General features: G+C 46.0%; 1 protein-coding gene across 1 annotated transcript; it reads left to right on the top strand.

The window, feature by feature from the left end:
* Positions 1 to 13,645: 13,645 nt before the first annotated feature.
* Positions 13,646 to 15,411, top strand: LOC147956995 (disease resistance protein RGA2-like). The gene is made up of 2 exons (XM_087531537.1): positions 13,646 to 15,308; positions 15,401 to 15,411. Exons 1-2 carry the CDS (start codon positions 14,117 to 14,119, stop codon positions 15,409 to 15,411), a joined length of 1,203 nt encoding a protein of 400 aa, XP_087387663.1. The 5' UTR covers positions 13,646 to 14,116.

Here is a 15,411-nt window from a genome sequence, read left to right as displayed (position 1 = left end):
CAGTGCAACCAAAAACTCTCAACTGTGAATAATCAGCAGGTGAACCAGACCATACCTCAATTGGAGTTTTTCTTATTAAGAGCAATAGATGGTGAACGGTTAATGAGATAACAAGCAGTGGAAGCGGCCTCAGCCCAAAAACGCCTATGCAAACCTGCATTGGACAACATGCAACGGGCTCTAGAAATAATGGTCCTGTTCACGCTCAGCAACACCGTTTTGTTGAGGAGTATAAGGAACGGTGTAATGTCTGACAATGCCTTCAGACTTGCAATAATTCTTAAATTGCTTAGAACAGAATTCCATACCATTATCAGTGCGAAGTATTTTTACCTTCTTTTCAGTTTGTCTTTCAATCATAATCTTCCACTCCTTAAATGCTGAGAATTCTTCATATTTATGCTTCAAGAAATAAGGCCAAACTTTTCTCGAATAATCATCAATAATAGTCAGCATGTAACTAGCACCACCTAGTGACTTCTTGCGAGATGGTCCCCATAAATCAGAATGCACATAATCAAGAATACCTTCAGTTGTATGAGTCGAAGTGTTGAACTTCACCCTCTTGTGTTTGCCGAAGATACAATGCTCACAAAATTTCAATTTACCAGGTTCATATCCGTCAAGAAGACCTCTCTTATTTAACTCTGCTAAACCAAGTTCACTCATAGGTCCAAGACGCATATGCCAAAGGTTAGCAGCATCACAATCAGAATTCTTTGAAACAACTGGAGTAGCGTTACCTGAAACTGTAGAACCTCGAAGGTAATAAAGACCATTGGTCGAACTTAAGTCACCTTTCATCACAACAAGGGAACCTTTGGTGACTTTCAAAACACTATCTCCACCTGAATACTTGTATCCCTTTGCATCAAGGGCACTCATAGAAATAAGATTTCTCTTCATCTTCGGAATATACCGAACATCTGTCAAAGTTCTGATTATGCCATCAAACATCTTGATTCGAATAGAACCTATGCCTTCAATCTTGCATGGTGAATTATCAAAACCCAAAACGGAACCAGCAGAAGTAGTGGAATCAAAAGTATTAAACCAATCTCTATGTGGACACATATGAAAAGTACATGCAGTATCAAGTACCCACTCATCATTGGTCTCGGCACATCCAGCAATAACGACAAGAGCATCATCAGAACTATCATCACGAGCAACGTTAGCAGAATTTTCACCTTGTTTGTTACCTTTCCTCTTTTCCTTGTTCTGCAACTTGAAACACTCAGAGATGTCATGCCCGTCTCTCTTGCAATACCTGCAATATTTCTTGTCTCTGGATTGTGACCGGCCCCTGTAGCCGTTTTTACTTTTGCCTCTGTTTCCATTATTGGAGTTCTTCTCCTTTGTCCTGCCACGAACAGATAATCCCTCTGCTTTGGATGAACTTGAACCATCATGAGGCACCATTAGTTTCATCTTCTCCTTAGAGTTCAAAGCTTCATAAACTTCATTAAGTGTGAGAGTATCACGACTGTATAATATGGTGTCTCTAAAATTGGTATAAGAACTTGGCAGTGAACAAAATAACATTAAAGCAATATCTTCCTCTTCATACTTAACCTCCATTGCAGCTAGATCGGATATGATCTCTTTAAATTCTGAAATATGATTCAAAACATTACCTCCCTCGGGTAACCTGTGCAGGAATAATTTTTGCTTCAGATGCATCTTGCTGGTGAGATCTTTAGTCATGCAAATCCCTTCCAGCTTTAACCATAGAGCGGCGGCAGTTTTCTCGCTCAAAACTTCCTGCAAAATATTATTATGCAAATGGAGTTGAATTTTTGACAAAGCCTTACGATCAATTCTTTTCTCCTCATCAGTCTAGTCCTTAATTCGGTTCTTCCCAAAACTATCCTGTGCTTCATCATAGTCGGTCTGTGCCAACAACGCCCGCATCTTGACTTGCCATAGGGTAAACCTTGTGTCACGGTCCAGCGGCGGAAGATCGTAGTTCATGGAAGCCATGAGTAGATAAAACTGTGTACACAAAGTAGTACAAGCCGGTAGAAAATTCTTGACAGAATTAATTAATGCGGAGCAACGAAAACAAAGTAAATAGCACCTGGTAGCTTCCTTGTGTGCACGTAGCAATAGAAGACAAAAAATCTGATTTGGAGAAGATGCCTTCACGTGACGTAGTACTAGTAGCTGGCTGTTGTAGTACTAATACCGATCGCTATGGATTTGATTTGTCTTCTCGTCAGGAAAAAATAGCAGCAACAATTGTTGATTCCCTCGGGACTTGAAGCCGGCGACTTGGGGACGTGGAGCAGCGGCAAGACTCTGGGACGTGGAGCAGCGGCAAGACTCTGGGACGTGGAGCAGTAGAATATGACGACTTAGTGATGGTTCTCCGAAGTCATTACCACCAAGCTGCTAGAGCTTCGTGATGAACTATAATATATCGGGGACATATATGATGATCCTTGAGATATTCGCGATGTTTGACACCACAAAAGTAGAAATCAAGAAGGAGCATCAATTGTTGATGGTTGGTGAAACCACTAGTTTCAAGAAGGGCAAGGGCAAGAAGGGATACTTCATGAAACGGCAATTCAGCTGCTGCTCTAGTGAAGAAACTCAAGGTTGAACCCAAACCCGAGACTAAGTGCTTCTGTAATAAGGGGAACAGCCACTGGAGCAGAATTACCCTAGATACTTGGTAGATTAGAAGGCTCGCAAGGTCGATAGAAGTATATTGGATATACATTGTGTTGATGTGTACTTTACTAGTACTCCTAGTAGCACCAGGGTATTAGATACCGGTTCGGTTGCTAAGTGTTAGTAACTCGAAATAAAAGCTACGGAATAAACGAAGACTAGCTAAAGGTGAGCTGACGATATGTGTTGGAAGTGTTTCCAATGTTGATATGATCAAGCATCGCACGCTCCCTCTACCATCGAGATTGGTGTTAAACCTGAATAATTGTTATTTGGTGTTTGCGTTGAGCATAGACATGATTGGATTATGACTATCGCAATACGGTTATTCATTTAAAGAGAATAATAGTTACTCTGTTTATTTGAATAATACCTTCAATGGTCTTGCACCTAAAATGAATGGTTTATTGAATCTCGATCGTAGTGATACACATGTACATGCCAAAAGATATAAGATAGTAATGATAGTACCACCTACTTGTGGCACTGCCACGTAAGTCATATCGGTATAAAACGCATGAAGAAGCTCCATGTTGATGGATCTTTGGGATCACTCGTTTTGAAAAGTTTGAGACATGCGAACCATGTCTATTGGTGTATATGCATGAAGAAACTCCATGCAAATGGACCGTTTGGACTCGCTTGATTTTGAATCACTTGAGACATGCAAATCATACCACATGGGCAAGATGACTGAAAGCCTTGTTTTTCAGTAAAATGGAACCAGAAAGCAACTTGCTGGAAGTAGTACATTTTGATGTGTGCAGTCCAATGAGTGCTGAGGCGTGTAGTGGATATCGTTATGTTCTTGCTTCACAGATGATTTGAGTAGATGTTGAGTATATTTACTTGATGAATCACGTGTCTGAATTATTGAAAGGTTCAAGTAATTTCAGGGTGAAGTTGAAAGATCGTCGTGACAAGAGGATAAAATATCTATGATATGATCATAGAGATGAATATCTGAATTACGAGTTTGGCACAGAATTAAGACATTGTGGAAATTGTTTCACAACTGATACAGCCTGGAACACCATAGTGTGATGGTGTGTCCGAACATCATAACTGCACCCTATTGGATATGATGCATACCATGATGTCTCTTATCGAATTACCACGATAGTTTATGGGTTAGTCATTAGAGACAACCACATTCACTTTAAATAGGGCACCACGTAATTCCGATGAGATGACACCGTATGAACTATGGTTTAGAGAAACCTAAGCTGTCATTTCTTAAAAGTTTGGGGCTGCGACGCTTATGTGAAAAGTTTCAGGCTGATAAGCTCGAACCCAAAGCGGATAAATGCATCTTCATAGGACACCCAAAACAGTTGGGTATACCTCCTGTCTCAGATTCAAAAGCAATAAAGGATTGTTTCTAGAATCGGGTCCTTTCTCGAGGAAAAGTTTCTCTCGAAAGAATTGAGTGCGAGGATGGTGGAGACTTGATGAGGTTATTAAACCGTCTCTTCAACTAGTGTGTGGCAGGGCACAGGAAGTTATTTCTATGGCACCTACACCAATTGAAGTGGAAGCTTATGATAGTGATCATGAAACTTTAGATCAAGTCACTATCAAACCTCGTAGGATGACAAGGATGCGTACTACTTCAGAGTGGTACGTAATCCTGTCTTGGAAGTCATGTTGCTAGACAACAATGAACCTACGAGCTATGGAGAAGCGATGGTGGGCCCGGATTCCGATAAATGGCTCGAGGCCATAAAATCCGAGAGAGGATCCATGTATGAAAACAAAGTGTAGACTTTGGCAGAACGGCTCGATGGTCGTAAGGCTGTTGAGTACAGATGGATTTTAAAATGAAGACGGACAATGATGGTAAGTATCACCATTAAGAAAGCTCGACTTGTCGTTAAGATGTTTTCCGACAAGTTCAAGGAGTTGACTACGATGAGACTTTCTCACTCGTAGCGATGCTAAGAGTCTATTGGAATTATATTAGCGATTACTGCATTATTTATGAAATCTTGCAGATAGGATGTCAAAACATTGTTTCCTCGACGATTTTTGCGGAAAGGTTGTATGTGATACAACCGGAAGGTTTTGTCAATCCTGAAAGATGCTAACAAGTATGCAAAGCTCCAGCAATCCTTCTAAGGACTGGAGTAAGCATCTCGGAGTTGGAATGTATGCTTTGATGAGATGATCAAAGTTTTTGGGTGTATATAAAGTTTATGAGAAACTTGTATTTCCAAAGAAGTGAGTGGGAGCACTATAGAATTTCTGATGAGTATATGTTGATCAGAAATGACGTAGAATTTCTGGAAAGCATACAGGGTTATTTGGAAAGTGTTTTTCAATGGAAAGCCTGGATTAAGCTACTTGAACATTGAGCATCAAGATCTATAAGGATAGATCAAAACGCTTAATAGTACTTTCAAATGAGCACATACCTTGACATGATCTTGAAGGTGTTCAAGATGGATTAGTCAAAGAAGGAGTTCTTGCCTGAGTTGTAAGGTATGAAGTTAAGACTTAAAGCTCGACCACGGCAGAATAGAGAGAAAGGACGAAGGTTGTCCCCTATGCTTAAGACATAGGCTCTACAGTATGCTATGCTGTGTACCACACCTGAAATGTGCCTTGCCATGAGTCAGTCAAGGACAGCTGTCAAAGTTATCCTTAGTAACTAGTGGACTAAGGAATTTTCTCGATTATGGAGGTGGTAAAGAGTTCGACGTAAAGAGTTACATCGATGCAAGCTTAACACCTATCCGGATAGCTCTGAGTAGAGATATCGGATACATATAATGGAGCAACAATTTGGAATAGCTCCAAGTAGAATAGTTATTTAAAATGGCTCCAAATATAGCGTAGTAGTTGCATCTACAAGATGACATAGAGATTTGCGAAGTACATACGGATCTGAATGTTGCAGACCCGTTGACTAAAACCTCTCTCACAAGCAACATGATCAAACCCAGAACTCATTGAGTGTTAATCACATAGTGATGTGAACTAGATTATTGACTCTAGTAAACTCTTTGGATGTTGGTCACATGGCGATGTGACCTATGAGTGTTAATCACATGGCGATGTGAACTAGATTATTGACTCTAGTGCAAGTGGGAGACTGTTGGAAATATGCTCTAGAGGCAATAACAAATTAGTTATTATTATATTTCCTTGTTCATGATAATCGTTTATTATCCATGCTATAATTGTATTGATAGGAAACTCAGATACATGTGTGGATACATAGACAACACCATGTCCCTAGTAAGCCTCTAGTTGACTAGCTCGTTGATCAATAGATGGTTACGGTTTCCTAACCATGGACATTGGATGTCGTTGATAACGGGATCACATCATTAGGAGAATGATGTGATGGACAAGACCCAATCCTAAGCATAGCACTAGATCGTGTAGTTCGTATGCTAAAGCTTTTCTAATGTCAAGTATCATTTCCTTAGACCATGAGATTGTGCAACTCCCGGATACCGTAGGAATACTTTGGGTGTGCCAAACGTCACAACGTAACTGGGTGACTATAAAGGTGCACTACGGGTATCTCCGAAAGTGTCTGTTGGGTTGGCATGAATCGAGACTGGGATTTGTCACTCCGTATAAACGGAGAGGTATCTCTGGGCCCACTCGGTAGGACATCATCATAATGTGCACAATATGATCAAGGAGTTGATCACGGGATGATGTGTTACGGAACGAGTAAAGAGACTTGCCAGTAACGAGATTGAACAAGGTATCGGGATACCGATGATCGAATCTCGGGCAAGTATCGTACCGCTAGACAAAGGGAATTGTATACGGGATTGATTAAGTCCTTGACATCGTGGTTCATCTGATGAGCTCATCGTGGAGCATGTGGGAGCCAACATGGGTATCCAGATCCCACTGTTGGTTATTGACCGGAGAACGTCTCGGTCATGTCTGCATGGTTCCCGAACCCGTAGGGTCTACACACTTAAGGTTCGGTGACGCTAGGGTTATAGAGATATTAGTATGCGGTAACCCGAAAGTTGTTCGGAGTCTCGGATGAGATCCCGGACGTCACGAGGAGTTCCGGAATGGTCCGGAGGTAAAGAATTATATATAGGAAGTGCTATTTCGGCCATCGGGACAAGTTTCGGGGTCACCGGTATTGTACCGAGACCACCGGAAGGGTCCTGGGGGTCAACCGGGTGGGGCCACCTGCCCCGGGGGGCCACATGGGCTGTAGGGGTGTGCGCCTTGGCCTATATGGGCCAAGGGCACCAGCCCCAAGAGGCCCATGTGCCAAGAGATAAGGAAAGGAAGAGTCCTAAAGGGGGAAGGCACCTCCTAGGTGCCTTGGGGAGGAGGGACTCCTCCCTAGCCGCACCCTTCCTTGGAGGAAGGGCCAAGGCTGCGCCCCCCCCCCTCTCCCTTGGCCCTATATATAGTGGGGGAAAGGGAGGGCAGCCCCAATCTAAGCCCTGGCGCCTCCCTCTCCCTCCCGTGACACATCTCCCTCCTCCCGCGGCGCTTGGCGAAGCCCTGTTGGAATCCCGCTACTTCCACCACCACGCCGTCGTGCTGCTGGATCTCCATCAACCTCTCCTTTCCCCTTGCTGGATCAAGAAGGAGGAGACGTCGCTGCTCCGTACGTGTGTTGAACGCGGAGGTGCCGTCCGTTCGGCGCTAGGATCATCGGTGATTTGGATCACGACGAGTACGACTCCATCAACCCCATTCTCTTGAACGCTTCCGCGCGCGATCTACAAGGGTATGTAGATCCACTCCTCCCTCGTTGCTAGATGACTCCATAGATTGATCTTGGTGACACGTAGGAAAATTTTGAATTATTGCTACGTTCCCAGCACTGGCATCATAATGAACTTCCGCTTCATGCACAACCAAGGAGGAAGGTTATACAAACATAGAACCACAGGCCAGGTGCTATGGTTGCTGCTCTACTCCCCAAAAGGATTAATGCCATCTGCGCTTAGACCAAACTATATGTTCCTTGCATCATCTGCAAACTCCTTCCCGTACTTTCTTTCAATTTTTCTCCACTGCGACCCGTCAGTGGGTACTCTCAACTTTCCGTCTTTCTAACAGGTCTTCTCTTTGTTTTGGAACAAACGTTTCAACCGTGGTATTATAGGAGCATACCACATCACCTTGGCAGGAATCTTCTTCCTGGGGCGCTCGCCCTCGACATCACTAGGGTCATCGCGGCTGATCTTATAGCACAATGCACCGCATACCGGGCAAGCGTTCAAATCCTCGTACTCACCGCGATAGAGGATGCAATCATTAGGGCATGCATGTATCTTCTGCACCTCTAACCCTAGAGGGCAGACAGCCTTCTTTGCTTCGTACGTACTCTCGGGAATTCGTTGTCCTTTGGAAGCATATTCTTTATCATTACCAACAACTTTCCAAATCCCTTGTCAGATACACCATTCTCTGCCTTCCATTGCAGCAATTCCAGTGTGGTGCCCAGCTTTTTCTTGTCACCTACGCAATCCGGGTACAACAATTTTTTGTGATCCTCTAACTTGCGCTGCAACTTCTTCTTCTCCAAATCACTTGCACGGTTTCTCTTTGCATCGGCAATGGCCCAACCTAGATCATCAACGGGCTCATCTGATGCCTCTTCTTCAGCTTCTTCCCGCATTGCCGGCTCAGCTTCTTCCCCCATTGTTGTGTCATCGTATTCTGGGAACCCATGGCCAGGATAGCTATAACCAATTGATCCAACAGCATAATGATACCAAGACTCACTATCGATGGCATATTTTCTAATCTTTCTAATCTTCAAGCGCATTTTCTCCATCTTTATCTTGTGATCACCGACGACATCGGCAACATGCAACTCCAATTCCATCTTCTCCCCCTCAATTCTTTTCAATTTTTCTTTCAAGTACTCGTTTTCTCTTTCAACTAAATTTAACCTCTCGACAATAGGGTCGGTTGGAATTTCCGGTTCACATACCTCCTAGAAAAAATATCTATGTCAACTTGATGGGCATAATTTGTCATAAAACACGAAATGCAACTAGTTTTAAAAGAGAATATACCACATCCGAATCATAACAAGGACGAGGGCCGACGGGGACGGATATCAAAACCATGGCACTATGTATAACAAACAACGTACGGGTAAGATAATTATACGAGTAACTATATATCCAGATCACAGAAACATCAATTTTTATATAAAATTTCATGAACAAGAAGCTCACCACAAGGTGGTGCCGGCGACGGGACGATGCGGGCGATCGACGGTGGTTACGACGGAGATTTAGAAAGCACTAAGTAAACCACACCTACATATGCAAACTAAGTGTTATTTTGACCTCAGTTTGCATATAAATCAAATACTACCACATATAATTCCTCCCAAATTACTAAAACCCACAATTAATCACTATATAAACCAATGCAAGAGCTAATCTAGCAATGAGAGATGAAAGGACAAAGTTGCTAACCTTTGTGATCATTTGAATGGATGGGGGCCTGCAAATCTTGACAAATTTGGGACAAATTTTGTGATGAACTCGAGAGGAGAAGGGAAGAACAGAGGAGAGGGAGAGGGAAAAGGGGGAAGAACAGAGTGCGGGTGGACGAAGGGTTTATATAGGACGACCTTTAGTACCGGTACGTGTCACGGACAGGTACTAAAGGTGCTGGAGGGGCCCCACTATGACTACATCCTGCCACCACACTCTTTAGTATCGGTTCGTGGCACGAACCGGTGCTAAAGGTTCGCCACGAACCGGTACTAAAGAGCTCCTCCCGCCTAGCCGTTGGAACCGGCACTAATGGACACATTAGTGCCGGTTCTGTTACAAACCGGGACTAATGTGTCTCACATTTGACCCTAACAACCTAACTATCTCCTAGTAGATGCGCCTGTCATGTAGCGTGACATGTTGACGTGTTTAACACTACTTTCTCAACTAAAGTAGGAGACGCCTCTAAGCTTGTGACACTGCCAAAATGCTTCATCCAAGATTGAACACTGAGTGAAGGGCCTGCTCCTTGAAGCAGAACAAGGCAGTGCTGAAACAGAGCAGCCAACAACCGATGAGTCAGTCAGTCAGGTGACGATGGGCTTCAGGCAAAGATTAGAGGCGGGTCCACCAGCCATCAAGTCAGCTACGCTCAAGACGTCTGGACTACTAGGAACCAGGTATGTTCTTTTCCCCAATTGAGCCACATCCCGCTTAGGAGCACCAGAGGCGAGCCATCGAGCTCATGCCCTCAGGCAACTCCGACGTGGCTATGTCGTTCACCTCTCCCCTTGTCAGCCTCTGCAGTCTCCCGGAGATCTTCATCCTCCGTGACGACTGGTTCTTGGAAGTGTGTAATTGAAAATTTGTTCCTGGCACACTGTTCCTATTTGGTCCGTCTTGAAACGATCATGGTGAGAAGTGTGAGTGAGTCGTAAACAATAATATATTATGTCCTTGTACTAATGCTCTTGTTGCCTTTCATGGTCAATATTGTTGTTTATACGAATCATGCACTGCAAAGTACCACCCAAGGTGGTAGCAGGTAGTAGCTGGCCCTTGCAAAGGCCCTTCCAGGTAACCTGCAAACGGCCCCCGCGTCGCTCCGCTCGGAGCGACTCGGGTGGCGACAAAAGCCCTAGCCGCCGCCCCCCTTCCCCCCCCCTCCTCCCTCCCTTGCCGCCACCCGAGGAGGCCTCCGGCGAAGCCTGCGTGGTCGCCCAGGACGGCGGCGGCGAGGATCTGGCTGCTTCGCTCCTCGCGGAGGGCTTCGGGCGCCGAGGCAGCGGCCTCGGGTGGTCCGGCGGCGCCGTTTCTGCGGCGAGCGGCGTCGTGGGTGTTGCCCCCCGTCTCCTTGGTCGCGAGGGCGGCGAGTGACGGCGGGCGCTGGCGCCGGTCGCAGCGGGGGCGCGGCCCCCCTATTCGCGTCTGGATCTGAAGGCGGCTCCCACTTCCCCTTAGAGCGCTCCTCCTTGCCGGATCTGGTCGCCGGCGGCCTCAAGACGCCGGATCCGCGGCTGGTGGGGTTGCCTGGAGCTTCAGAACTGGACCGGGAGAAATTCTTGGCTGGGTCTCCAGCCACGGCGTCGGCGACACATACAGGTGCCGTTTTCCTCCTCGGAGGCTACGTCGAGGTCCGTTCCCTCTCCCTCCTGCTCCATGACCCGGGTGAAAACCCTTGTCTTTCCAAGACTGGACGGCAACGGCGCAACGTGCGCCGCCACCTTCTTGAAGGTGTCGTCTGGGGCATGGTAGGAGTGTGCAGAGTGCTGTGAGGTGGGTGTCGGGTTGGCTGCGTCAACAGCGAATGAGATGAAGCTTGGTGCTCTGTTTATGTAGCAATGTTGCTCTGCTTTGGCTTGCTCGCTGGTTGGCGCCATTCTTGGGCAGGGAGGGGAGAGGGCTCCCCTCTTTTGCTAGCAGCAACTTGATGCGGTGGCGTGGGCATGGAGCCTAGCCATACGGGCTTGATCTGCTTCCTGTAAGGTTGCTTCATCCTGCTCGTTGTTCGTTTGTTCAATGTCAGTGCCTTTGCGCAGTTTTTTCTTCCCTTGGTGGTGGTAGCGGTGACCTGCGGTGTGGCAATTCGTCTGGTTATCCTCGTGCAGCGCTGTGTCGGGTTGAGTACCTCCCATGGTGGCCGGCATCGTGTCCAATCCTGGCTCTAGGGTGAGCTTCTCCATCTTCCAGCGGTCCGGCACCTTTCGAGCCAAGGCGAGGGGCAGGGGTCCCTTCTGGATTTGGAGAGGAGCGGACCGAACAAGGTGTCACCTTCGGTGTAGATGAGGATGCGACCATCGCTGGACTTTGTCTCCGTATGAAGAACCCCTCCGTTTTGTTCAGCTTGATCTACTTCTCTTGGGGGACTCCATCGACTTCTAGCATATAGAATTGACGAAATTACTATGCATATGATGGAATTCTGTACAAATACTTATATGATGGTACAGTGGGGGGGTGAAGATGCTACATCAAGTTGCAATGAACACTCCCTATTCTGTGCCGTACGGGGATAGGACACCTTTTATTGTGCATGAAATAGTGCTTAATATTTGATGACTCTGTGGTACATAAAAAGTAGCGTTCAATATTTGATGACTCTGTGGTACATGTTATGCAAAGCTCATGTGAAAGGTATAAGAGTAGCAATGTAGACAAAAAGACTGCATGGACTTTCGTCTCATAAGCACAAGCTATAATGGGATTCGATAGCTTGTCTCCATGATCCTAAGCTGCTCGGGCACACCCGGGCAAAGGCCGATCATGGTGCACCCTTCATGGGTCGAGTGTTCAATCCATAATGAAAGGGCCCTCAGGCACCCTGACTTAGGGAGCGGTTCTTGGACAAGATGTGAGGGCGTTCCTCAGGGGCACTAGTTGGGGCCGACCTAGTCGGCCTCACAGATGCTACTGAGGACTCTGAAAGAATGCATGGTCTTCCCATGTCGATTGACTAGAAGACCTGCTGGGACAACTAGGTACCACTGAGTCATACCCCTTGGTAGTTTCTCTAACACCATGCCCAGTCTGATGGGGTGGGTATCGCTAGGGCCCCCTATGACTTTGTTTGCTTCGCCAAAAAACGCTCACAATTTGCCCCACTTTTCGGTTACGATCCCGAACATCTTGAGGAATACGTGAAGCCCAAAGATTTACATTAGAGGGATCGCACGCAAAAGGTCCACTTCACAAGTTCAATATATGGATAGGGGAACTGCTGGCGTAAGCGCCACATGCTACACAACCTACCCAATACATTGGCTTTACAAAATATGCTCGGCATCCCGAGCATTGCTAATTGTAGTTGGGCGAAGAGCTCACATCCTCTCCCCATCCTCGCTGCCCATCTCCGAGGCCAATGCGACTCCCCCCTAGGCACGGGAATCTTTCTCAGCATGGCGGCCGGCCTCCACCTTCACTTTGTTGGTGGCAGTTCATCCCTCGCCCTCTCAATGCGAGCAAAGGCCACACCCATGGCATCACTACTCGGAGTGTTGTTGACTTCCATGCTACCAAACCACTCCATGAAAGTTGTATACTAGCGATCAACCCCTAGGTGGTCACGCCCGACAGCCCATGGGGCCTGGCACCACACTTCCACCTCCAAGAACTCCCTCGATGTCATGTTGTGGATATAGTTCTACTCAGCGCCAGGCGGCCCGCATCTACACGAACACTCTCCTTCCGGTCCTTCCCCGCCAAGACGACATGTCGGCATCGAAAAGCAACCAAGCCTTCTCCTCCACCACACTCATTGTCTTCTTCTCTGCCTCGCTCATGAGGGGTAATGCCATGGCTAGAGCGTCAGGACCGGGAGATGGTAGAGACGATGGCACGAGATGCTCACGACGTTTATATGGGTGTCACCATAGATTTTTGTTGTGGGTCATCGGGTGCTTTGGTTACGGGGTAAGCAAAAGGCCAGACGGAGCCAGAAGTATCTAAAGAGAGAATGAAGAAGACAACAATAATGGCAAGGGAGCAATTAATTTCTCATTGTTCCCTCCATTCACCTGCTTTTATAGGGAGAAGAGAGCATGAAGAGTCGCCCCCTGATCACCTCCGTGATGGCCGTTGTCCGTGATGGCCTCCCACACTCAAAGGGGTCGGAGAATGATCTTCATCTTCACTGCCCACACGGCGTAGTTGGTGCCAGTGAGCATCAAGTACTGGATGGGCATGTTGCGATGTGCCAGTACGTTGGCGCCGCCCGTTCCTCCACCACTGGTTGCTGACATGCCGCCCTTCTTCACCTTGTTGCTTTTCTTGTTCTCCTTGAAACTGTCATCGCCGGACTAAACTGACTCAGCGTCCCTGTCCTCCAACGTAGATCGCAGATGGTCGAGGCTCTGATACCAATTATTGGATTTTGATCTCTAGATAATTCACCAAAGTAGCAACACGCATAGCGTGCAAGCTAGTAGCTTAATTGTCTAGCTAGCCAGACAAGCAACCAAGCTAGTAGCTTTAATTGATCAACCGTAGCACTAGCACATGCACGACTTGTCGTACGCATATGGTCTACCTTAGATAGACGCTAGTTAGATCCGATTGGATCGATCAACTCTCGACGGAACGTCTCGGCGACCACTCATGTAGCTCCTTGGTACAAAACTGATCGATGTATTGCCAAACGCTCATATCAAGCCTTGCTTTATAAACTTTCTGATCTTTTTCTCGTTGGTTAGATTACATAGGGGTACATGTATATGTATTGCTAAGCTAGGCCTAACCCAAACAGACTAGGTGTAGATATCCTACATGGATAAACATACACACATGGACACGGGATTAATTCTAACATGAATGTCCAGCCTGTTCACTTACAATACCGAGCGGTTGTCAACTCAGTGATATTACAAAAATACTGTATTGGACTTATCATTTAAATTTTCAAATGTTGGTTTCTTTTGCAGGATATTTGTGTCGAACCGGGTACTACTCTTACCGGTGATTTAAATTTGCGTTTAAAGGGCAATATGGATAGAATAAAAATACTCATTGAAAAAGCACGGGGAGTTATTGCACTAGCAAAGCCATCAAGGAAGGGTGAAACTGATACTGCCAAAAATACACATACACCCACCACTTCAGCTCCAACAGGAATGGTAACTGGACGAGATGAGGATCGTCAGGGGATTAGTAAAATGCTTCGTGATGTCAACTCAAGCTCAAGGAACAGCAAATGTTTCACTGTAATTGGCATTCATGGCATTCCTGGATCTGGAAAGACAACCCTCGCACAACATGTTTGCGAGTATGAGAAAAGTGAAAACTATTTTGACCTTGTTATGTGGATTCATGTCTCAAAGAACTATAGTTTGCATGTCATTTACAAGGAGATGCTTGAGATGCTCGAGGCAGCTTCAGAGGATAAAAACAACGACCCACCTGCATACAGATACAATAGCCTTGGTGTCCTGGAAGACAAATTGAAGGAGAAAATAAAAGGAAAACGATTTCTGCTGGTACTAGATGATATCTGGTGCAATAAGGATGCTGATACTAAGGATCTACCTAGGTTACTTTCCCCACTGAAGGCTGGACAGGAAGGAAGCAGGATCATAGCGACAAGTCGTGATAAAGATGCATTTTCAGATCTAGGTCCTGATGTGGCACTTGGTGATGTTTCTGAAATACGTGCCTTGGAGGAGGAAGACTTTCTGAAACTGTTCATGAATTATGCCCTTGATGAACCAAATGCAGATGGTCCAGATAAAGCAGAACTCACAAGTATTGGAAATGAAATTGCAAAGAAGCTGAAAGGACTACCCCTGGCAGCCAGTACAGTGGGGGGACAACTTCGTAACAGACAAAAGGATGTTAAATTTTGGAGAAAAGTTAAAGATCGCAACCTTCTGAATGATACTATGGGGGCCCTATGGTGGAGTTACCAGCATCTTGATGAGCAAGTCAGGCGATGCTTTGCTTACTGTAGTATTTTTCCCAGAAGACGCCATTTGAAGCAAGATGAGTTAGTTAGATTGTGGGTGGCAGAGGGGTTTATACAGACTACTAATACAGAGGAAGACATGGAAGCTGTTGGTGAGGGTTACTTCCATAAGTTAGTGGCAACCTCATTTGTGCAACCAGCAGGACTCAACCAACGAGGGGAGTTGGTCTATTCCATCCATGATCTTATGCATGATTTTGCTGAGAAGGCGGCCGGGGGTGATTGCTTCAGAATCGAGAAAGGCTTGAGAACACAAGTTCCTCGTGACGTTCGCCATCTTTTTGTTGCAAATGCAGCAATGTTTACCAAGGAGATTTTTGA

Source organism: Triticum urartu, chromosome 7A, assembly GCF_056163025.1.
Source record: "Triticum urartu cultivar PI428250 chromosome 7A, HENAU_Tu73, whole genome shotgun sequence".
Taxonomy (NCBI): domain Eukaryota; kingdom Viridiplantae; phylum Streptophyta; class Magnoliopsida; order Poales; family Poaceae; genus Triticum; species Triticum urartu.
The sequence above is the reverse complement of the archived record's forward strand: the minus strand, read 5'-3'. Positions and strand labels throughout refer to the sequence as shown.